At 40.9% G+C, this 25,446-nt stretch overlaps 1 protein-coding gene across 4 annotated transcripts in view; it reads left to right on the top strand.

Annotated features, from left to right (window-relative positions):
* Positions 1-25,446, top strand: part of DPP6 (dipeptidyl peptidase like 6) — a 572,381-nt gene that overhangs the window by 528,849 nt on the left and 18,086 nt on the right. For all 4 annotated transcript variants that reach the window (XM_055709074.1, XM_055709073.1, XM_055709075.1 and 1 more), the window contains exons 14-17: positions 192-283; positions 1,886-1,933; positions 4,110-4,228; positions 24,838-24,885. In XM_055709074.1, the coding sequence (XP_055565049.1) occupies positions 192-283; positions 1,886-1,933; positions 4,110-4,228; positions 24,838-24,885 (307 nt within the window). The remainder of the gene's footprint in view (positions 1-191; positions 284-1,885; positions 1,934-4,109; positions 4,229-24,837; positions 24,886-25,446) is intronic.

Raw genomic sequence — 25,446 nt, forward strand, 5'->3', positions numbered from 1 at the left:
AGTCTGACTCTCTATTATTTCTATGCCTGCAGATTCACAGAAATAGCAGGGGGAGGGGTGGAAATTGCAGATGCCTGGTTTATTTTTAAAAGGCAATGGAGTCTGAAGAGCTCCCTTTTTCAGAAGAGCAGCTTTGCTCAGATATCTTCTTTTAAGGATAAAGAAAACTAATTCTCTTTCCTTTCCGGCAGCCCAATAGTAGCAGTGACAACTTACAGTCTATTACATCGGGCGACTGGGATGTGACAAAGATATTGGCATATGATGAAAAGAGGCATAAAATGTAAGTCAACTTTGGTCTGATGAATCAGCTGTCCTTTGTTTAGCCCTGGACTATAGGGTTAGTTACAATGGTGGTGTCTATGTGCCTGAAATATTTGAGTATAAGACGATGGAGATAAGAGAGGAGAAGCTCTCTCCGTTTTGGCTTAACCTCTCACACCATTACTTATATCTTTTGCTTTGTTTTGATTTCCTCTTTATAGTTCGAACCTCTTGTTCTGTGACTATATAGAAAGTGCTGTGACTATACATTTGTGCAGAAGAGCGATTTCTCCTGCTACAACTTGTGATATTAACCTCTGAAGGAATGAATCTATTTTCATTGACCACCTAGTCAGTTTTAGGAAGAATCCTTCATTGACCTGCAAAAATATCAATGCATTAGAAAAAAAGTATTTAGTTAGAATACCAAAAAAATGCCTTCTTCACACTTGCCCTTTATGTTTGTAAAGTAAGTCCTGTAAATGTTTATTTTTTTTTAAATTCCTTTCAAGAAACTATGTAAGAAAATGTTTGGAAGGCTTGCTGAAATCAAATACTATATAGTTTCCTTTCCAGGCAAAGTTTCAGGTGGGTACAAGACTTTCACCTCTCAGTTTCTTAAGGTCACTAAATAGCTGAGTAAAAAGTCTCTGGAATATGGCAGACTTTGAATGATCATTAAGAGCACGATGCTCCTTCAAGGTTCTGAATGCCCTCAATTACCAATAACTTCAGTACGATATAAGTGTCTTTAGCACTTGGCAGAGCTGAGCAGCAAGCTAACACCAAAGTCCTATTTGCATTTGAGCTGGCCAGTCAAGCAGAAAACAACACGTACAATTTGTGCATCAGAACGTACATCTAGGCAAGTGCAGGTTCTTGGAAGCAGGTCGGCAGGGCTGAATATCCTGCCTGATGTGTGATTCACCCCACGGACACTACATTTGATCCTGTGGTCTGTCATTATTCACGTGAAATGCACCTGGGGGATCAGTCTGGACCTGCACGTTGGGCTGAGGTTGGCCACCTCCAGCGGCACCTCTCTGTTACCTTCAGTGCACAACAGGGCTGTCACTCTTTAGCCCCAGAAGGAGTTCACCACAGTCTCGGCACAAAACAAGGGCAACAAGGGATTCTTTAACTTCATACTCGTCTTCCCTCAAAGTCCAACTCCCTTCTTCAAAGAGGACATTTCAGTGAGATTTGCATCAGACCCTGGTTAGATGTGTATCTGGGCAAAGAACGAAAAGTGGTAAGAGAAGTAAAAACTAGTTGTAAAGAAAAAAGAAAGGTGTTGAAAGGAAATTCTGAGCCATAAATCTTGAGGCAAAAATGTGAAGTTCTTTCACTTAATCATTTGATCCTTTTTGATCCACTGCCATGACCACTCTAGGACCATTTCTATGCTTGTTTTAACTGTAGTGCAGCCTACAACATACTTGCTTGAACCTCTGCAGCGGTGTGTCCCTCTGTATGTTTTTCCAATTCATTTTGAACTTTCCTTGCCTTTACAAGATCAGGAAAATGGCAATGTGAATGAAAATCTTGTGTGAAATACTTGTAAATGCCCTTCTGATGATACAATTATGATACAGTTGTCTTTTGATTTTTTTCTCCCCAGTTATTTCCACAGCACAGAAGATTTGCCAAGGAGGCGACATTTATACAGGTATGTGCTTTATTAACTTCACATACAGAATTTCCCATTTTTTCAGTCTTACACGAATCATTACATAAGTGATGGCAATAGAAATAGTTTCTTATGTGTTTGTCTTTAATGGCATTGCAAGATTTTGCAATGTGTCACTGGAATAGATAGAACAGTGTAACAAGAGAGCACAAAATGCTTGACATTTGGAAATGTTTTACATTTAGCAATTTTCTCATTTTAATGCAAATTTTAAATTGGTCTCAAGACTGATAAACTGTCACAAAACTTTCCAGCAGAACTGCTTAACACTTGAAAGAATTCAGAATTACATAAACTAATGGTATAAACTGGTTTTATACTTTCAGATAGCAGTTTCCCTGGAAGCTTCTAGCACCTCACCTTTTCATGAAATTGAGAAGAAATAACAATATGTTATGTTTGCAAATGTTTTTTTTCTGAAATTCCAGATGTCTTTAGTATTCTGCCTAACTGTATGATAAATAAAAAACTGGTTTATAGTAAGCTATCGGTAGTGTAGCTATTGTGAAGTATCACGGGAGCAGATTAAAAAGGGGAGGAAGCCCCAACTTTTTAATAATAATTCTGGAATCACTATTCCATTTGTCCTATTTTTCTTCTCAATCACCCTGCTGTCATCTCAGCCTCTCCAGCGAAGGGCAGAGCTGGCTACAGCATCAGTTGATGAGGGACAGTCAGTACGTTTTCCTGCTCTAACATGATATCATACCTTTTTTCCCTCAGTGGAAAGGAAACTAGAGTGAACTAAATTACCTGTAATTGAATCATTTTTCCCTTTCGAGACCTCTGTGCCTTGCCTCTGCACTCCGCATTTTTTTGAGAGTAGCTCAGCTCAGTGTTTATTTTCTTGAAGAGAAAAAAAAATCAAAATTATATTGACCATTCATTTCTATTAAAATGGGAAGAAAATCTCATTTTAAAAGCCAAGTCATGAGCTGCTGGCATGAGTCAAACTGCTTCCCACACCTTGCTCAGCTTGGCATGCAGCTCATCCTGGTTCCTCATTAACCTCATCTCCCCACATAGGCAACAGGTAAAGAGATGCCCAAAATGTCAACGTCCTTGACCTTACTTGGATTACACTGTGACCCTGGCCTCACTTCAGATTTCTGATTTCTTGCACTAGGTAGTCTGCCTGTCTCTCATTCCAGCCCAGGGACATCAGCTCAGCAGCAACCTTGGCATATATTCATTCACAGAGCTCCACTGGAGCTCTGACAGCTTATATCAGATGAAGATCTTTCTGGTTTTTTTGTTTTGGTGTTGGGTTTTTTTTCTTTTTCTGTTTGATTTAGTAGCTTTAAGCAGGATTTAAGTCAGAGACACAATCTGAACCATGTAAGATGCAAGAGCTACTCATTTCAGTCTCTGTGGCCCTAAACAGGTTGCTCAGCCTCATCTCTTCCTACCATGAAACCGTAGCAAAAAACACTGATCTGCTTTACAGTAACACTGGAAAAATCTATTAGTTAATATTCGGAAAGCATTTTGAAGTTTCAAAATGCTATAGCAATGCAAAATGTTATTTATTAATATTTGCTCATAATCTGCTCATTCTTCAATGTATAATAGACCCTTACAAGGCACTTCTGAGCATATGGACAGGCCACGTTACCTTCTTCAGAAACAGATCCCTAAATACAGTCTTTCCTTTCTACTTGGATGTTATAAGAGCATCTATTCAAACCCAAAACAAGGGCTTTGGCCTCTGAGGCACCTGCTAGCAAATCAGACCTGTGAGGCAACCAGTAAGAAGCTTTAAGAAAACAATTCCAGCTCTTCATTTTCTGTCATAAGTAGGTGTAGAAATACTGCTCCATTGTTTCACACCTCTATTCACCAAATTATGACTTCCTCTTATGCAATTGCAACCATCATTTTCTTTTAAAAACTATACCTTCCTTCATAACCACCTGACCTTGCAAAAAAAGACCAGTATCCTTTTATACATTCTCCATTCAGGGGGGAAAAAAAAAAAAAAAAAAAAAGCCATTACTGCTATTTAAACTCAACCAAATGGAAATGCTTTGTCTCTTACTAATGTTGGGCACATTGTATTTATGTTCTTGTTCTACAGTACAGTAAGGTTGAAGTAATGTTGCTCCCAGATAACATTTGCTCAGTGACCTTCATGGACTTGTATTAACTTTTTCAGCGCAAGCACAAATGGAAACTTCAACAGGCGGTGTCTGTCTTGTGATCTGATCGAAAACTGTACTTATTTCAGTGCATCCTTCAGTCACAATCTGGAATACTTCCTACTGACATGTGAAGGTATGTTGGGGGTTTTTATTACAGTTGTTGTGCCTAAGGATAGCATTTAGAGCCACCACCGATATCTTTAGATATCCTGTGTAACTGTGGCCAGCTTTGAAAGACTGGCCTAAGTATCTGAGTCACTTTGCATTTAAATTACTCTTAATTTTTTTTTCTTTGTGTTTTTTTCTTTTGTGTTTCTTTTTGTGTTTCCCCCACACACACTAGAAAGCAGATGTGTGCAACCTTTTTCTGACTTTTGGAGATAGAGGTACATTCCTCTAGCCACTCTGAGCATCCTTAAATTAAAGTAACAGCAAAACCTAGAGAACATAAAATGTCAGAAAGCTTGTGGGTCATAAGCCAGCCAGGTGGGAGGAATTGTGGGTGACTGAGACTGAGTTCCCAATGTATCAGCTCATACCACTACTGTGAACAGGGGGATTCAAAGTTACAATGAAAAGACATTTTGCCAAGAAAGGGCAGTTTTCAGAAAGCTACCTAATGGGCAATGTGAGTAGAGAGTATCTAGTGTTTCACTGCTCCTTTTCACCATAAATTTACCCTGACTTGGAGTAATCTCCAGGTCCGACAGAGATTTCCTGTGATGAAAATGCCATAAAGTATCCAAAAGGCTAAAGATAGAGAACATTTCAGAAGAGTCATAGAAGAAAAAACTCCAGGTCTGTTAAGACAAAATGCAGAACTCCATAGCATTTAATCCTATGTAATTTAATTCTGCTTGATTATCCTAAATTGCACGCACAATGCATGCACACCAGTCATCCGCTGCTATGATCAAAGCTGCGTAAATGGCTGCATGCCCTCTAAAACAACTATTGCAAAACAGCGAGCCAACAAGAAATGCCTTATTTTCAACAGCTCAGGAGAAAGCAAATGTTTGTAGCGTAAGGAAAAGTATATGCTGTCACAGAGCAGCTTAGTCTTGTCTCTGCTGAACATCAGCAGTTTGTTTGGCAATGCATGGGCAGCCCCTTCTCTGGCTGGCGAAAATTCATTGGTGCCAGTGCCTGTTTGGGGTGAAGATCAAGGACAGAGAAGTGTTTCAGATGGCAAAATGGGAAAAAACCAAGATAATCAAGATAAAGTGAAGAAATAGAATGGTTAACATAATACCAAGCAAAATGTCTGGACATGGATTTTTGTAAAAATATGTTCTGCCCCAAGAAGGAAAGACAGACTGTATTTTAGGGGCGTTTATAGCTATTCTAAAAAACACTTGGCAGTACAGTACAGAGAAGTAGCATTAATAGTACAGTGGCCTAATTAACTTAATGGACTACCTGTATATCTCTGAATCTATACTTACGGCACACGTATGCAGAGAAGTGTCATTTCCCATTAAACATACAGTTCTGTGCTAAGTGTTATCATATTTATGAAGTCTATCTCTTTAAAAGAAAAACCCTATATACTTTTCTTCTTGTTTTCATTTCAAGAATAGCTGTCAGTAGCTGCTAGAGACAGTGTCCATTTCCTTTGCAACAAGATAATTGTTTTACTGTAATTAGAAGCTTTTGCGAATAACAAGATTACAGTTTCTAAAGGGTCCTATCAACAAGTTATGAGGTGATATGTTTGGATTACATTATACCTCGTTCACAAAACCCTGCAGTGATACCTAAAGAGATTAATGAGTTTTATTAGCATGTACGTTAATCCAAGTATACAAGATAATGATTTTGCATAACAAGCTGTGGGCCAGATTCTCAGCTGCTGTAAATAATAGTTCCATTATAACATCAGTAGAGTTAAATCTGTTTACATCTGCTGAATATATCTTTGAATTTTCATTATACAGGACTAAATTCTCAAACTGTATTTTCAGTGTAGCACAAATGCAGCAAAGCTTGAACTATGGAGCTGATGTCAATGTCTCCAGATACATTTGCAAATTATGTGTGCAGGAGAAAGTAGAGATACCTTGGTAGGATTTCCATTTTCAATGATTTTGTTAAAATATCATTACATTTGATGGAGTTATTCCTTACTTACGTAACTGAAAGTGAGAGGTCTTTCAACCTCTTTGCTTTCAAGCAGTTTACAAAAACATTTCTTTTTACTGCTTTTTGTGTAGAAACCATTTAACTTCAGATATCTGCTGTGGGTACATTTACAGCAGAGACAACTCCACTTGGTTTCTGTTACAGCTGATGTGGGTGAGGTCAGTGGAAACATCTGTTCTGGCTGAAATGCAGACTTCTGGATAAAAGTAATCTTCCCATCAGATTTTGGCCGTACAACTGGGGTAGAGCTGTTGAGGTCGATGGAGAATCACTCGGATGAACTAATAGAGTTCCTTTGCCCCAGCTCCTCGGGCTGCTTTGCTAGACCTTGCCCTTGCCTCACTTCCTCAGGGTATTATTTTGTTGCCCATAAGCGGTCATGCTCTAGTATCTTTTTGATTAGCAGGAAATCATATTTATTCATATGTACATATAACACAAGGATGGAAAAGCTACTTGAACAAGGCTATATAAAGGAGCCCAGCTTATCCTGCAGTTGATGAAGCAGGTAGAGCAGCATCTACCCAGCAGAGCAAACAACTGTTGATCTTAAAATGTCTGTTACCCAAGCGCTTCTGCCAGGAGTTCCCACCTCTGCTTCCCCCAAAAAATCACAGCTGGAGTCGATGTTAATGATCAGACAGTGGCAGGTAGTACTTAGTGCTGTTTGGTGCTTTCTTCTACATCTACGTTGTATAAAAAACACCCAGAGCTCAGGTCTTGGTGTATACTCTGTGACTGCCTGCAAAAGTGTGTGTTTGTAGCAGTAACTGGTGTATGATTTTATGTCAGACCCATATGTATCTTCAAAGGTAACTAAACATAAATTATTTTTCTGTGATCAAGCCTGAAATAATTTTAAAAATGGTATTTTCTCAGCTGTCCACAGGACATATGCATAGGCAATTATTTATGGCTTGAAAACAATTTCTGTACTGACACTTAGAGACTAACTTCCACCATACCTCAGTTTCTCTCTATCCCTTTTGTTAAGTTGCTTTGTTACGTTCAGTTGCAAACTTCACTGAGTTTAGAGACAAAGACACGACTGTGACTCAGCTTAACTTCTCTAAAATGGATGGCAAGATCTCAAAGATTCGATTAAGCAACTAATGCTTATAAAGTACTCTGTGATACTTAAAGGAAAGTCAATGGAAAGGGAAAATATATAACTTGAGAAACAAACAAACAAACAAAGAAAAGTCTGGCATTGCTTATTTGATTCCAGTAGTCAAGAGTTGGTAGTTTTCTGCTCGCTGCTTTGGTACCTTAGAGACAGCATATAATTGTCCTATAGGATTTTTTGCTGTCCTGCCAGACTAGGCTTGACAGCAGTGCTACCTGGCACAGACTGAAATGAGAGAAGAAGTATGCTATAATAAAAGGTAACCTCTCTTTCAAGAGGACAATGTAATGCTTACTGTCAGGAGGCAACGTTTATTACAATCACTCAGTCCCAGAAGGCTAGTTACCTTATTTTTCATCTAATTTTATATGCTCATGATTGAATTACTGTAGCAGGATCTAAGGAAACATGATGCTTTGCAGACTGCTGTTAGATTATCTCCTCTAGACACTGTCAAAAAAGCAATATGTACTGGACCAAGGTCACTCCTACTGTCATTTTCATCATAAAATATGGGCTTACACTTCTGTCTCCTCTCGTAAGGCAGCACTGGCACTGCCACGGATTCCCTCTAAGATAAACAGAAAGAAGATCTGAATGGAAGAGTTTTGCTACTTCATACATAAATTTAATTGAGGATGAGGTTTTTCTCAGTTGGAATCGGATGTAAATTTTAATTGCATAGAGAAAAGGATAAGAAATTACAAGATTTGGCTGTGGAAAGCAATTTATTCCTATTTCTTTAATGGGGCTCAGACATGTACGGTGCAAGGCTGGATGACACTGAGCCAGTAAAAAGCACTGAAGCCCATTTTTAGGTGATAGCTCCTTCTCCTCTGAGGGATGAAGCCTTATCAACAACTACCACTGTAGTCAGCTGTGCAGTTTTAGTATTTCCACCTTAAAGAGATGCAACTTGTCTTCAGTGACTCCTTCCCTCACTCCCCAGTGTAACCTGCCAGCACTATTAAAATGAGTCCTAATGAGGTTGTTCATGGGGGAAGAAAGGACGTGCAACCATTTCTGTTGCAGTCTGACTTGTACTCCATGTAGCTGATTTGGTTACAGTGTCTTCACTCTCATAAAAAAAGTCTGTGAAGTCTCTGAGGCTTTTGCTTGAATACACAGAACTGGCAACGATTTTCTGGACCCTGGAGTTCAGGTCCCTGCTTATTGCGGTCAGTGGCATCGTAGCATCCTTTACATTAGCTGGTCAGTCTCCACCAACTGACCTCAGCCATAAGCTGACCTTGTCCAGCTCAACGCACTTGAAGAGGTGTGAGGTTCCCCACAAAGGGTTAATGCCTTGTAGCTCTGAGACAAGAGGAATAGTGAAGAAGACCTCTGGCACATGCATACGTTGCTGCAGTTAATGCCATTTAATATACGATGAAAATTATAGAGGGGGTGTTGTTCATGGAATGCCTACCAGCCTGCTAATTAAAGTTCTCTGTAATCGTGCGTTATCAGGGAAGTATTAATCATTTTTAGGGATGACACAAAGAAAATTGTTAGTTACACAGAGGGGAGGGGACTGTAATGAGGATTAAGAGAAAACTATTGTCTCATGCTTGGCAGGGTTGCTGGTGATAGAGCAGTGCCTTTGCTGCTGCTCTCTGTGTTATCCTTTCATGCACTGACCAGTTTGGGAAAAATCAGCTTTCACTTTCATAAGAGATCAACAGAACAGGGAACACCGTCTTCTTCTGTAGGTCTCAAGTCCTTCCGCCTTTTCCAGAAACAGTAAGATTGTTTTGATTCAAAATACCATAAAATCTCTATAGTTTAGTGTAGCTCTTTGAAGATTATCTCTGCTGGAACCCATGTTTGTAGCTGACTGGTCAATACTGTCTACTGTCAGTATTGTGCAGGTCAAATGACTTTAAAGTCACTCTCCCTTTGGAGAAAGGAAAGTAGAGTCTTCTAACAAAAATGGTAAAGTATTATCACCTGATTTGAATGTCCTCTCTATCACTGTGGTTATCAGCAGCTTATCCTAGAGGCTGTAGATCAGTAATTGCAGGTAACAGGAATGAAGTCATTTCTGCCTTTCCCAGCAGACAGTTTTGTGGCTGTAGACCAAAATGATATAACTGAGCTGTGCTTGATAAAATACCTAAAGAACCAAGAGGAAAGGGATTTATCTGGGTATACATCTGCTGTTCCCCAGGTATGACCTGGGAGACAGCAGCCGTGATGCCAACAGCTCTGTAACTACACTCCTGGCCCTACGATGCTGAAGGATGCCTATAGGCCTGTGAAATCTTTAAAAATAGGATTTATAGCTCTTAGGTCCTACCAGATAAAATCTTGGTTCAGTTCCATAAATAGGGAACAAGTGGTGCAAAAGCACAGAGTAGGAAAACTTTGCAATTTAAGGATCTCCTTTGAGGGGGAAGCAACACAAGCAAATTTACGATAATCTGAGTCAGGTTCCTCATACCATTGTACATGTAATTCATTCTGTCTGTGTATTTATGAGTTTCAAAGACAAGTGCTGCGGGTTTATTCTTTATAGAGGCAGCCATGTAGCTATAAACTTCTCAGCTCCTTAAACTGTTTCTTGAGAATTTAATTATCTTCTTCCCTCCTTCTTGGTGGAATATGGAAGCACATCTGGACATGGGAACACTTAGCATTACTTGCTGCTTCCACTTTCTAGGTTTATTCTGAGCATTAAAAAGTCCCTTCATTATTCTACATTTCTTTTATTTTCCAGATTTTTGTTGGCATCAGCAAAGACTTTCACTACCAATGTTCATCAAATCATCTGGCTCTGCTTTCTGGCAGGGTGTCCTGACCTCGCATTTAATGACATTTTAACACCATTGAGTCCAGGGCATGATTTAGCAAGGTTCAGCCTTTCAGTATGGAGAGGTCTAAACCCACCTTTGGGAATCGTTTTCCAAATCTAAATTTTTCTGCTCTCTGATGTGGTAACAGCGCAAGCTGCTGCCCACAGAGATGATACAAGTCTGAAATGTATGGTTACACTTCTGGAGGATAGCATATGCACAGAAATTTTTAGTGTGAGTCTAAGTTGTGAAAGACATTAAGTGACTTGGTTAATTTATAATAAGGGCTGCTTTAGAGGAATGCATCAGCTCAGCTTTCATGCTTGTTGGGACCAGAATTCAAAACAGGGCTCATGCCCTTGATCAGTGCAATCTTTCTAAACCCAGTTAGTGACTGCTAACCGGCACCTCTCCTGCCTTCTTTTAACAACGTGGCAAGGGCTTTTTACTAAAAACCACTAGCCAGCAGCACTCCTGTGCAGAAGAACTTTTAAAGGAGGCTGGAGGTGGTCGGGAAAGCCAGGTCATTGATGCCGCTTCATGTACAGCCCCATGCTGTACAGCATGAGATAAACTCGGCCAACAGCCAGGTGGGTGGGAACACCCTTGGAAATGCCAGCATCCAGAACCATTACCATTGCCGTAGTACAGCTCAAGGATTTAAAACCCATGATTATTTTTTTTTTTTTAATGTAAGTAAACATAAAATTCTGGGCATTGTTTCTAGTATTATGGCTATTACTTACATGCCATTACTGCATAAAGACCTTGTCTTCTTTAAGGAGGTCTATACCTTGGAAAATCTCCTAGTATTTTATTCTCTCTTGGGATTACCAGCTAATTTGGATAGCATTCCAAAGAAAAGCTAAATTAAAAGCAATAAGGTGCTTGGATTTGTTGAGGAATTTCACTGTAACAAACATTTTACTTTTCCCATCTTCTTATGGATTCAGTCAGTTTCACCTACATGTTTTATAATTCTGACTTTCAGGATTTTTTTTCCCTTAAAATACCATAAAATCCTAGAAGTATGAGTTTTAGTCAACAAATCTTCACAAAAAATGGCCTAGTTCTAGCATATAGCTCAAGAGAAATTTTTGCCTGTAATATTCATCACAAAAAAAACAGAGGCTTCTACTGCTAGCCACTGACTTTCTGAATAAAAGTGCCTGAATCCATTCTGCCTCAGTAAAGAAGATCACGAGATTTGTCTTTCACCATGGGTGAGTTAAATCACATTTTGATTCAGTTTCTCCATTGATATGAGAGGGCCATGGGATCATTACAGAGATATTATTGGCAGTGATTTATATATCTAAGTCTCTTTTAACAGGAAAAGCTTAATATTATTTATTATCTCAGGATAATTCTATATTGAGATTTATCAGGATACAGGGAAGAGAGTGTTGAAGTTTTATTGTTGGTAAAATAAATACTGCACTAAGTGTTTCTTTTGAGTTATGAAAAGACGTGTAAAGCCCTTTGCAACCTTTCCCCCGATGATAATTTTCATGCTTTTACCAAGTGGGGAGCAGAGGTACAGCGAGAATTAGTGGGTCGCCTATGGCCACATCTCAAGTCAAGTATTGTGACCCCCATTTCCTTCCTCATATTGCAAGACAGCACTCCAAGGGAAAGCACCATGGGCTACTGGAACAGAGCAGAAATGCATCTAGCTCTGTAGCCTGTCTCCATCAGCGCATGATGCATAATTAACCTCTTCAGGATTTTTGCAATAATGTACCCATCAGGGACGTGTCTGCCCAGCTCTGCAATAAGAGGTTGGTTCATGCCTTCAGGCAGGAGAATAATGAACCTTTCTCAACATCTTTCTCAGTTCCTTCATTTAATCAGACCTTTTAACCTGTGCCATTTGGGCCAGGCCAACCATCCCCGGAAAGCAATGGAAAATCTGGAGACAAGGTTTTTTTGTACTAACTATGGACAAGCAGATGCCAGGAGCTGCGAATCAGTAGATGTTTACCAACCATTGATAAAGCACAAGTTCCTAAACCGATGTTTTGTCCACAAAACCTAACCCCATTGCTCATATATTGCCTTATGTATCACCCAGAAATCTTGCACATCACAGTCTCATCAATAGCACTCCTGGAACCAGACTGTTCTTAGTAGTTTTTATGCTCAGGAAAACATCACTGCAAGCAGTAATGAAAGCCCACAGCTTAGCTCTTCCCTGGGTATATTTGGCTATTTATGGCCTATTAAACAACACAATATTTAGGCAAATGTGTCTGCAAAAAGTAGATGAGTTGTTTTCTTTTTACCCTTTCTATAACAAAATAATATTATTTGTATAGTACTGTTGGATTCTCTAAATCCTGAGTTGAATGTGGTCACCTGTGATACATATACTTATAAACAGGTGGGTTTTATGATAGTTGTCCTAATTTATTGGCTTGTATGTAGGCATGGAGGGTCAAAGGCATGTTTGGTAGCAGTGGTCTGAGAAGTCCTAACCAGCGGCAAAATGCTGGTTAGGACACATGGGTTTGATTCTTTTCTCTGCCACAAGTTCCTTTAGAGAACTGAAGCAGGTCTTGTATTTCCAGCTTCCTAGAGGTGTTGGGAAAATAAAATCCATTACTGACTGCACTGTTCAAATGTGCAGTAACAATACAGGGCATAGAGGTTCCTAGATGGATAAATTACCAGAGTGGTTTTGAAAGATTCAGTGAATCTTCAATCTTTTCACTGCAGGGAAACCTTCCCAGCAGAAACCCAGAGATTAGTATGCAGGAGAGTGCTCCTGTAACAAACCAGCATGTAACATGATTAAATCATACTGTAGTGAAGAGTTAACAAGGCATGGCTGCACACGTTTGCTGTTAGCTCACAGCACCACACAATGTTTCGTCTCAATGGCAGTTCAATAACTAGTCTGTAATTACATCGCAGGCCTTAATAAGTGCAGGGCCAGTCCTCCCAGGTGCTGGATGCTCTTAACTCCCACCAGCCGCAGCGGGAGCTGGAGGTACCCCAAGAAGCAGGGGAGCCCCTTGGCACATTGCGGGATGGGTCTGCAGCAAGACCGGCCTCCCACAGCACCATAGCATCGCTCAGTGCCTTCAGAGATAGGCAACGATCTCTCAAAAAGGGATTGGATTTTGAGTTATAGCAGCAGTAAAACAGTTATGAAAAATATAATAACCCATTTTGGCTTAAAGCACGTCATTATGTATTTTATGTTTTTACAGCACTGTGAGTGTTTCAGGCACTGGGAGACCCAGTGCTACTCCCAGGGGGAATATCATCCCACGGTTTTTAGGGTTTGGAGGATTATTAGATGCGTAAGTGTGTGCGTTTTGCTCCTTGTGGGTGATACAGAAGTATTGATATTCTAAGCAGGACTTGAACAGGGGAAGAAGTGTTGGCTTGTCAAAGGCTACAGGGCCAGTGTTTCATTGGAAGTGCTTTCTGTCAGTAACACCCAGGTTAGAATCGTAGAAAGTCTTTCTCGCTTTTGAGAGATGAAGAAAGTGAAGTTCCTATTTAACCTCTCCAGGTCACCATTCCACATGCCTTGGGACATCTCTGGCAGGTATCTGGGGAAAACTTGCTGCTGTGGGTACAAGTATCTCACTCTAAGGCCTGAAGCAAACCTTAAATGCACAGAGGGGAAATACCTACATTTAATCACTACTTAAACTTAGTTACATAGAATGGCAAAGCATCTTAGAGAATCTCCAAAGCACTTTTTACTGAAATTCAAGTAAATGCTTTCTAAGGCCAGAGCTTGGCAATTCAGGTGACCTTTGGTGAGGGTCATAATCAATGATGTCATTGAGGTAGCCTAAAGAGACTTAATTAGATGCTGAAATAACCACTAGTGCTGAAAAGGAGTTTTATTAACCAACCCGTGAGCCTATAGATAGAGAAGTGCAGTAAACCCTGGTTTAAATAAATGTGAAAGGCTGATTCCTGCGTCTGGGAGGGCGATACACCAGCTGCCTCCACACCTCAGTGTAGCCATGTCAGTAGCTCTGAAGTCCTCAGCCAAGGCTTTAAGTACTTTCAAGTCCTCAGCCAAGTACTTTAAGTACTTTCCTTACTGCAGGTGCCATAAGCAATAGCTCCCAGGTGGTGACTAGGAGGAGGAGGAGGCTCACGGGAAGGTGGTTTCTACCTGCTGTCCTGAGTGATCATGCCTCTCTGCTCCCCATCTCACCGTGCTGTGAAATGCAATAACGCCCTATAAAGCACTTTGTATTTTTCATCAGTGCGTCTCAGAGGACCACAGCACTGTATGTCCACAAGGACTGGCAGACAAAGTCAGTGGTGCCATTGAAAGAGGCGACTTCATCCTCTGTCCACCTTGGGGGCTTTTTCACCAGTCTGCTATTAGTGCCACAGCGAGGCTCGCTGTGAGCTGGGTCCGGGAACTGAACTGAATGAAAATTAAATATTATTTTTCTGCTAGGATCAGTTCTAGAAGCTCTTCTGCTATTCTGCTGGATGGTTGTACAAACATTTCTGATCACAAGAAATGCTTGGGATGGGACCAAGTGGCCAAGGTGGGGACGGAAGTGGATGGTACTAGTTTAAATTTTTAAGGGAACCATAGAGTGAGGATTTGGGAGTATTTCGTGGGCCATCTGATGACTGCAGCTTATTACTGTTGTCCCCCAGAGTAGAGTAGTATCTATAGCGTCTATTATTCAAAAATACGTGATGTTTTTATCTGCCATTATTTTCCATTACAGCAAGTGTTGTAATACTTGAATATTCTTGAATAAAAATAATATTCTTCAACAGAAAGGTTTGCTACTTATTACCTTATGTGCCGCTCGTGGAGGTTAAGATTTGCTGAACTATCTGAGCTGTCCTTGGCCTGGATCTGGAGTCTACCGTTAGGGGTGGCAAGCCAGTGCCTGACACTCTGTGCTACCGAGGTCTGAGCATGGCGGTGTCTTTCTTGGTAGAGCAGCACAGGCAATCCCCAAGAGCATGCTATCCTTGTGCTACTGCACAAGGCAGGCATCCCTGCCAAAATATCTGGCTAACAACATCTGAGTTGCCTAAGAAACATGGACATCATGCTGAAGTGCTGCTAAATGTCCTGCAATGTGATAACGGCCTCCAGGAACCAAGCATGACCCAATGGTGTGCACGCATCTTCCCACCCAGCTGAATGCTAAATGAGCACAGCGCCCGTGCTTGTGCCTGCAAGGCATTCCCGGTGGTTGCTCACATATTAGGTCACTGGGTGACTGTTATCTGTTGTGACCAGAATGGTTTCCTATACAAGGATGATTACGACAACGCTTGGTTTTTTGTATACCCAGTAGCGGGAGGCTGTAATTAGTGCTTCCAGGCAAACTGTGACCTTTTGGAACTTTTCCTGAGGCTTATGAGGCTTAAATTAGTTTCTGCTGTTTGAAAGCATGCACAGACTTAATCTCTGGGTCCTATTTATATTATAATTACTATATAATTCATATTTGCATTCACTTGACTCTCTTTCTTACTTAACAGCCAAGGTTGGCTCTCGCGTCTCCACTCCTTTGTGTGTAGTTCATGGGTCAGAAATCCCGTGGGTAAAGGCAGGGTGGGGAGTGCTCATTCTCGCTCCCTCACATGCTCGTACGACCTCAGAATAGCAGGCTGGTATGAAAAATCCCTTTTGCACAAACAGAAGATACCACAAGGGCTTTTTCTCCAGGAAAAGAGAGGATGCTATTAGTGGTTTGGAATTTGAAAGAGAACTTCTTTTCTATCAGCTGTTAACAATGTTGTGATTAAAGTAGTATGAGATTAATTTAAATGATTGCTTTTGTGGCTGTTCTGGTCGCATTTTGTCTTCCTTTAAGTAGACTATTCATTTATGCTATAAAATATTTCACTGTATTGTTATACATCTTTAATCTAATGTGAAGTACCCATAAATACTAGGTAGCATAGAGTAAGTGGGGGAAAAAAACAATATGCATGAATATTTAATAAACAAAAAAATTGAAAATACCTGTAATTTCCAGTGTATGAAAAAGTATTGTGGAATGAATGTGAAAGTCCTATCCCCTTTAAAATGCCCTCCTCCTGCAAAGCACTATGTGTCCCTTGCTTTTACATGCTTTGATCCTGTTTTCATTTTGATTCTTGCTTGTAAATATGAGCTGTCTGGCATTGCCCAGAGGAAGGTGATCTATCATCTGCTTACAGCCAGGGTTCTTGTCATTCGGTCATTCTGTATATATAAAATTTTATCTGAACTCCACTCGTAGGAGATAAATGACCATGACAACAGGCTTCCTCCAATGCTTCAAATAATGAAGCTTCACAAATCAGGCAGTGGCCTCCTGCATGTTCAGACTAGGGTGCATGTGCGTTATTTCCAGCTATATGAGCGACCTTCGATGAACTCATTATTCTGCAGTGGATAGTACAGATGTTACCATCCCGCAAGATTTAAAGCTTCCTCTAAGGAAAACTGCTTCTTTCACCTTGTTTGCCAGCTGGATCAGCTGTAAGGTTTATTGCTAGCTTTTGTTTTCTGTTTGCATGATACTTGTTTAGTCCCTTATTAATGCAGTCAGTGCATTAAGGATATATTAAAACCTGAGAACTCATGAGAGGAAAACAGCTTAATAACCAGAAAATGTGAAGCAACATTATTTATGGTTTGTTGTTGTTGTCATTTTTAAAGTTAATATCCAGCATCAGTTATTACGTAAGTAGTTAGGATATCATTATTCTATTGCAAGAGGATTTTACTCATGGAAAAGAATAAATTAAGATTATTTAAATCAATTTCTACTAGGCTTTTAATGGAACAAGCACAAAATATACAATGAAGTTTTATTCTGTCAGTGTTAATGAATTTTAAATGGCACTGAAGAGAGATTGTTTTCTTTCATGCTGCGATTACAAGGAAATACCCTTTTCCCTTGAATATATCAGCAGTAGGTTTGTTAGACGAGCTGGGAAGAGTAACAGGGACTGCAATGCTCTTCCTCCCCTTCCCCAGCTCTACCGGGGGGACATGGCTACACAGTCTCTCCATCATGACAGTCCTGACATTTGTGGTACTTTTTAATCATGGAATCACAAAATCTTAGGAGAATTCAGGTTGGAAGGAACCTTAGGAGGTTTCTAGTGCAACTTCCTGCTCCAAGCAGTATCAGAGAAGAGATCAGAGCAGGTTGCTCAGGGCTCTGTCTAGTCTTGTCTTCAAAGCCTCCAAGGATGGAGAATGCACAACCTCCCTGGGTATCCTGAGTTATCCAGTGACTTCCCAAGGTAGACAGAGAATACAGAAAACGTCAGGCATGTTTCTTCGCATATAGTATTTCTCTTAGGATTAGCATATACTAATCCAATAAGAAACCTACATTTTAAAAACAGGGACAAATGTTAAACTTTTGCTTTCACCTCTTTTCAAAGTTTACAGAAAGCCTGGATTAATTTTGAATTGAGAGAGGTTAAATTAATGAGGAATTCAATTAGAAATAGCAGGAAATAGAACACAAATTGGAAAAAGAAAGAGCTGGGTGCAGGGGTTTCTCTGTTCAGATTTGTTCTTCCAGCCATAGCCCTGAACCAGCACGCTAGAACAAAACACCCTGGCCTGTTGGGAAGTCAGTGGTCCCCAGGTGAGCTAGAGTGGTTCCCTCCTGCCTCTGGTACATCTCCAGGTACACAGTCGTGGTGCACTGTCAGGTTCAGGAACGCTGCAAGCAAATTTTCCTCACCTACCTCCTTTTTACAGCTGATCTTATCACTATGATGGGTGAATGTACCTGCAGCATTTCTTGAAGGTCTTGGGTGTTTTGTGCTCCTCTTTGGAACCGTCCACATGCATTTATTGCTTTATGGCTTTTGCAAACCTTAGCCAAAGCCTCATGAAAGGAAAGAAATACTTTCACTCAGCCCACTCAATGTGATACCTCATTGGATGTTATTAATTAAGATGGAGAGGATGGGGATTAGTAAAAGAATTGTGAGGGAGCCATAAATCAAAGGCAGTAGATTATGATGAAGAGAAATATAAAGCTAATTGGAGATCAGCAGCAGGGTTCATTAGGATCTGGTCTTGGGAATGACCTTGCTTAGATTGTTCCCTGGCAGCCTGGGAACCCAAGGCTAGACACAGCTAATGGAATTTGTTAAGGCCACAAAGCTGATAAGCATCATCAGAAGGCAGAGAGAAATACTGGAGAAGCTGGCTGTCTTGCAGGGCTGGAGTGGGAGAAATTAATAGTACAAAGAGCAAAATTAAGCACATGGTGACTCAGGGCAAGGGTTTGTCTCATGTGCTTGAAGTTCAAGAGTTACAAATTCCCCAGAAGAGCACATGGGTGCCTGGGCATGCAGTGCTGGTCACTGGAGTCTGCAAACTGCTTACCGGCTGCGGTCGTGGAAAAGGCAAATGCTCTTTTAGGATGGAACAGGGAAACAAGTGTCTGTGGAACCGGGCAAGTAGCAGTTTCACTGTATAAGGACCAGTTAAGACACCCTCTGCAGCAGGGGTAGAGTCCTGGTCATTAGTGTTCAGGAAGGAGGAACTGAATGTAAAACGCTCTTGCATTAGAGTGAGAGAAAAAGAAACTATGTCTTACAAAAGGGAGCTAAAATATTCTAGTTTATCCTACTGGATGAGAGCTCTGGGACACGTGACTGCTCTAAATATAATGGGAATACTCATGATTAGTAGAAAACAGCTTGTTGGAACAACCCCAAAAAGGTGTAAATCAGAGTGACATCCAGGGTAGCTTCAAGTCAGAAGGCAGCTCCAACCAGAAAAGCAAGACAACAGTAGGAATTACATCAGTGGAAACAGATTTAGAGGGCATTTGTCCGTACTTTTTGAATACACAATTACCTAAAGAAGCAAGAGGGGGTCTTCTCAGACCTGGAGGTCCCCCATCCTTCGGTGTTTCGGAGACCATAGAGGGAAGTCAGTGGGATGGAACCAGTTAGTGTCAGTCCAGCTGCCCACACCGCTGCTTGTAGGCGCCTCTCAAAATCCCATGGAACAGACTGAGGACCTGACCATGCCTATTCACTCAAGCAACCTTTTGAAGAACTCATCGGACCTATTTTGTGTGGTATAATTAAGGACAAAGCTCTTGCTCATTTGCCTCTAGTCACTGCTAACTGAAGCCACCTCAGAATAACCAGATTTATTTCTGCTCTACATAAAGTAAGCATGAAATTTATTACTAGTATCAGACAGGGCAGAAACAAGCAGTACCATCCGTGTGGTTTGTGCAGTCCTGCATCTTGCCCGAGAACAAGACAGTATTGATTATTTTACAAGACAAGTTACATTTGAGGAAGTAAAGATTAGATTAAAAAATTAAATGCCTTGGGGAGGGTGAATAGCAGCACAAATCTGTTTGATGTTTGTGTCAACAAGGCGGCCAAAGCAAGCAGCACGAACATCTGTCTGTAGTGTACGCTGGAAAATACTGTGAAGAGGGAAATATTTTAATTGTAAGCACCGGTTCACAGAACTCCCCATGTCTTTATTTATTGGGCTGATAATATCACCCCAACATATGAACTTTATGCAGCACACATAAATAATTCATGGATTAGCAAATAAAGAGATCTGGAATCTGTACACAGAGATGGCTGTTGACAATTATCTCACTTGTGCAGAGCCAGACCCTCTCAGCTCCCATCGCTTGCAGCTGCTCTTTTAAATCATTCATCAGCGCTTAAGAGATATGCTGGTGGCGCTGGCAGAGAGTATTTGAATTTTCATTGTTTACACACTGTGAATTTAGCTTCTGGTCTGAAATTATCTGCCACATTGAAGCCTTTGAGAATATGGATGAGGAGAAAAAGACAATTCCTCTTTTTTCCCTTCCTTAACACTCAGATAACTTTGAATACCTTTTTTAATTTTTTTTGCAATTTTAGTTCATATTCTTTTTATAATCACTACTTATATTTTCAAGTTGAAACTGATATAATTCCCGATGCTGTTTAGACCATGAAAACATCGGGAATACTGTGAAATAATTCTCTTTAAAGTATTACCAAAAAAATGTCTGGTAAATACTTTGTTGAAAGTTGTACGATTTTCCATTTTTATTCTGGAAATCTATACCTTACCACCTAAATATCCAGAGTTCCTTCTTTCTGATGGTGTCTAAGCAGAACCCTGTTGGAAATAATAATGAAAGCTGCTTAAAAAATTGATGACAAGCCACAACCAATGCTTTTTCTTGTCAAATTACTGAGGCAGTGAGTTTCTGTGCACTTTCAGATCACAGCGGGTAGTACTTCCTTCATGATAAATTTGCCCATGTCATTATAGTAGTACGGCTTAATTTACTTCTAGCATGGAAAATGAGAGTAACATTTTTAAAGTCATAGGCCTTATGATGAAGCCAGACAGAATTCTACCTGTATTAATTGAAAATCTCATTCCTGTAACTAGGGATTTACGCCATGTTATTAACTACGCGTCTATCCAGGAATGTATAGACATACACAGAGAAGTTCTCCTGTCAATAGTTTTGGTCCTTTCTCTTAGGCTATAAATAAAGCAGCAGTATTAAAACAGCTGTCAGGTTACTGGAGTTAGCTGGTGCAACGCTGGTGCCGAGGAGAGGGGAGTGGAGCCTGCAAGCCTGGTGAAGCAGTTCCAGCTGACAGCACTCCAGCGCTCCTGGTCCTGCTCCTGCCAGAGGGATGCAGAGAGGGATCACGGGGTTACAGAGCCCCTACGGTGCCACGCAGCATCCTAAAAATTCTGGGGGAGATGGCAGGGAGCAGCAATGCCAGGTCCCACGCCTCGGGGTGTATTGCAGCCCTGGTTGTAACTACCCCTAGGCAGCCAGGACCGGGGGAAGAAACCCAAGAGCATCATCATCATCCCCTCGGCATGCAGGGAGGTGGCCCGCCCAGGATTTTGGGAACAGCCATCCAGGCTATGCGGTATGCGCTGGGTGTCTCTTTAACTTTCTACATCAGGGCCAAAGCAGCTTGGTATCTGCTTTACTTTCTTAAAGGGCAGCACTTTGTGCTTTATTCTGCATGGGCCACAGGCAAATGCTGAATTCCAGCCTGCGCCTGAAGTTGATCTGCACACAGGACCTGTGTAAGCAAGAGGCAGAGCGTTTGCAAAGTTTCCAAGGGGGACAGGCAGCCACGGGCACTCATCAGCACTGATTAAAGAACAGAAGCAGCAGAATGTGCCAGGGCTCAGGAGTCCCAATCAAAGCCCGTTTGAAAGGGCTCTGGAGAGAGGAGACACGGAGCAGAGGATGTCCTCGCTCTGCTTCTGTCAGCTCCCAGCAGTTCACTGAACAAATTAGGTTTCACTCTCAGATCCACAAATGACAGTGGATGGCATTTACCAGATGGCATGTGTAATGGGACTGTCACACCGTTATAGGTTTAAAAATAAAGTATGGGAGGCAGCTAATGAATATACACTTCCTAATTTCAAGAATTTCTTTCTATCCCTGTCAGGTGTTAGGCACTCAACTTGTGAGTGTTGAAAGACTTTTGATGTGTGTGTATGAAAAGACATAGTCTAGCATGTAACTAGGTTGTTTTACTTTAAAAATTGGCATTAAGTAATTTACGTCATTCCTAAAAAAGTGATTTTTCTTCTTAATGACTTTCAGCCTGCTCACAAGTAAAATGCATTGTTTAACTGGAATGTCATCTTTAGGAATATTTAATATTGACAGTAATCTTTCCCATAAAGCTGGTGATTCTACTCTGTAGATTTCTGTCTTTGCCATTCTTCCTCATTTGTTTAAAAATAAAAATTCAGCAACTCAGAAGTCTTATTTTTTCAAGGATAATCATGCATATTTTTAAATATTTTTGTTTTACATTACCTCAAACTGAATATCTTTGTATGGGACCTCACTTTAAAATATGATTTGAGGAGACAACAGTAAGGCAGTGACAGACCGAGGGAACACAATATGTAATAAGTGGAATTTTCTAAACTACATACCAGCTTTTTTCTTTATTAGCTTCTCACAGGTTTTCCAGTGCCAACACAGAAAGAAAAAATAAATTAGAAAATAAAAGGATTATATGCATTGTATTTCTCTCTTTATTGTTTTCTTTATGTTAGGCATTTTTGTGTTAATTAAAGGACAGCTCTAGCTCCAATTGAAGCCATTTGGGAGGATTGCTTTTATTTTCAGTGATGATTTTATCATGCCCATGTTTATTAGATTTGTTGCTTTTCCAGCAGACTGGCTTCTGGGACTGCAGGGAAAAAGCAGGGCAGATTTATAAACAGGTATGGTCAGCATATCAATGTGTATTGGCAGTAGAAAGGTAGATTCAGCTAAATCCTGATGAGTAAAACACAGTTTTCCTCTGTGCATTATACTTACCTAGCTGCAGTCTAAGAAAATGATGCAAAGAAATTGGCTTGTTAATGAAGAAAATTCTCAATTACTAGGAAACAAAAGTCAGGTTGCCATATCAGTCAGGTTAATTTTAAATAAAACCCTTTTCTGCCTCTTGTCTGTATAGGTAAGACCTACACAAAACACTCTTGATTGTATGGGATGGGATGGGATGGGATGGGATGGGATGGGATGGGATGGGGAAAGCCACCGGCACAGTTATACCGCCCTAAAGTCTTTTTATCTCTCAAGAACTTATTTCGCTTCCCAAACCAGTATGGATGGGGATGGCTCAGTGACCCGTTTCTGTTGCCATTTGTGTGCACACTTTCAGTTACCGTGTTTCAGAGGGGTTTTTTTCTCAACCAGCTTTACACAAATCGCTGGTGCACATGACTGGTGATGACACAGGATTTGCCTGTAGGTTCAAGGACTCAAGGCATCTTAAAGGGGCTTGGCACCTTGAAGCTGTCTTCATTTTGAAGCATAAAAAAAAATTGGGCTTTTTGATATTCAATGTAGTTCAACAGCAGGTTTCCCCTGCACGCTGGCAGCATGGCCCCAGACTGTCAGAGCCTGAGAAAGGAGGAAACATGGTTTCTAACACCCTTTCTTCCATGGGTCTTTCATAAAGACAGTTCCAAATTTTGCCATCCCCACCGATTTCTCAACCTCATTACATAGTAAATTTGAACTGGGAATACAGCATATACAAAAGAGAAATCCTGGTACCTCAAACCCTGTGCTGGAGCATGTCCAGAGCCGGGCAGGGGCTGGGGAAGGGGCTGGGGGACAAGGCTGGGGGGGGCATCTGAGGGAACTGGACGGGTTTAGCCTGGAGAGGAGGAGGCTGAGGGGGGACCTTACTGCTCCCTACAAATTCCTGAAAAGAGGGTGTAGTGAGCTGGGTGTGGGTCTCTTCTCCTGGGTAACAAGTGATAGGACAAGAGGAAACAGCCTCAAGTTGTGCCAGGAGAGGTTTAGATTGGGTATTAGGAAGAGTTTCTTCACCAAAAGAGTTGTCAAGCACTGGAACAGGCTGCCCAGGGACATGGTTAAGTCACCATCCCTGGAGGTATTTAAAAAACATGTAGATGTGGCATCTCAGGACATGGTTTAGTGGTGGACCTGGCAGCATTAGGTTTATGGTCTTGAGGGTCTTTTCCAATGTAAATGATTCTATGATCTATGATCTTCACCAACACGCAGCGTGGGAGGACTCTGGCTCTGCTGCTGGGGTCTTTGCTGGGTGTAGGGATGATCTTTTCCCCAGCTGCTCACACTTGCTGCTGCTGCTGCATCGTATCGCATTATTAGGAAAGGGAAGGAAAGTAAGACAACCACTATCTCTGAGGTTAAGAATTAACAATTTGCATCATTGCAGTACTTCTTCCACCTTCCTGATCAGTATTATCAAACTCATTGGAAAAGCTATGAACGGGTATGGTAGTAACATACAGGTGGTTGTACTGTGTCAGACAGGAGTTCATCTTGGCCCAGCGTCCTGTCTCCGAGAGCAGCCAGCAGATGATAACTGCAAACCAGACAGAAAGAAGCTGACGACAAAATGAACCTAATCTCATGTACCATCCCATTTTTCTATCAACCAGCCACTTGGTGACTTTCTGAAGAAGCAGCTGAATCCAGACCACTGTGCTAAGGGCTATAGCATCCTACAGCATCCTGTGCTGGAGCCTGCAGCATCCTGTGGTAGAGACTATAGCATCCTAAAGACTGTAACATCCTACAGCAATCAATTCTGTGGTTCAGTGATGTGCATTGCATAGTAATGATAATCCTCTTTGTATAATACTGACTGATTTCAATACCCAAATGCTGCATTTTAAGATAGCATATGTGGTTGTCTTTAGTGTGAGCGCCAAACTGGTATTTAATTCATTTAAATTAAAAAAAAAAAAAAAAGAAAAAACTGAAAGCAAACAACTCAAAACATTTGCAAAACAGCAACAGTTACCCATGGCATACAAAATGTAAATGCTTTGTGCTGTGATGTTTGGGTGTCATTAGAATAATTTTAAAGCAAGTGATTTAATTGTGTTTGTGCTAATTATAATGTTTACAAATTAGGGAAAGATGCATTTAGTGGTCTGTTGGGAAAGGGCTTTGAAGCCTCAAATGTCTTTGAGTCTACAGTACTGTCATTTATTCATAGACTCTTTCTAATACCAGGGTGATTTGCTTTTTAGATTACTCTTGCATGGAAAGCCAGTCTCAGGAGTCTTCAGCTCTGTGGAATTCAAAACCAGGTTCACGTGTGTCTGTGTGTGCTTCAATAGAAATTTAATCAATTTCTTTTCTTCTTTTTTTCAAGGTCCTCGTGTCCCGATGGTGACTGTTCACAACACAACCGACGCACAGAGTAAGAATGGGCTTGAGCTTTGCAATTCTTCAGAGAAGAGTAGCCAGGCAGGACAGTGAGATGTGGTTGCTCTTTGGTAAACTCACACCAGCAAGGAGCCCAGGCTCTGCCTAAATACAAGTCTTCTGCAAGGGAAAGGGACTTGCAGAGCTGTTGTGGTGCCATCACAACACCTTGGTGTTTGGAGTACAAACACAGTGGTTTAGGCATGATGTTTGTCATCACCTTTCTCAAAAAAAAAAAAAAAAGCAAAGTCCAGATCTCTCTGTCTTTTGTTAGTCTTCCACAAACTTTGTTTTACATCCCACTCAAGACAAAAGAAAGATTTAGCTTAATCTATGGGTTTAATAAAACCACTCTGATAGGGATTACCAGGCTGAGAGAGATAATGCAGAAGAGTAAGCCCCACAACTTGTACCTCTGCCTGGTTTCCTGACCTGTTCCTGGGGATTGTAGCACCTATTTTCTGGTAAGGCTTTTTCATGCTAATGATTCACATCTACACCACTGTGAAGCTGAAATTACTCCAAATACAAGCTTCTTCCCTCAAAATATGTGGTA

Source organism: Falco cherrug, chromosome 4 (assembly GCF_023634085.1).
Source record: "Falco cherrug isolate bFalChe1 chromosome 4, bFalChe1.pri, whole genome shotgun sequence".
NCBI lineage: Eukaryota > Metazoa > Chordata > Aves > Falconiformes > Falconidae > Falco > Falco cherrug.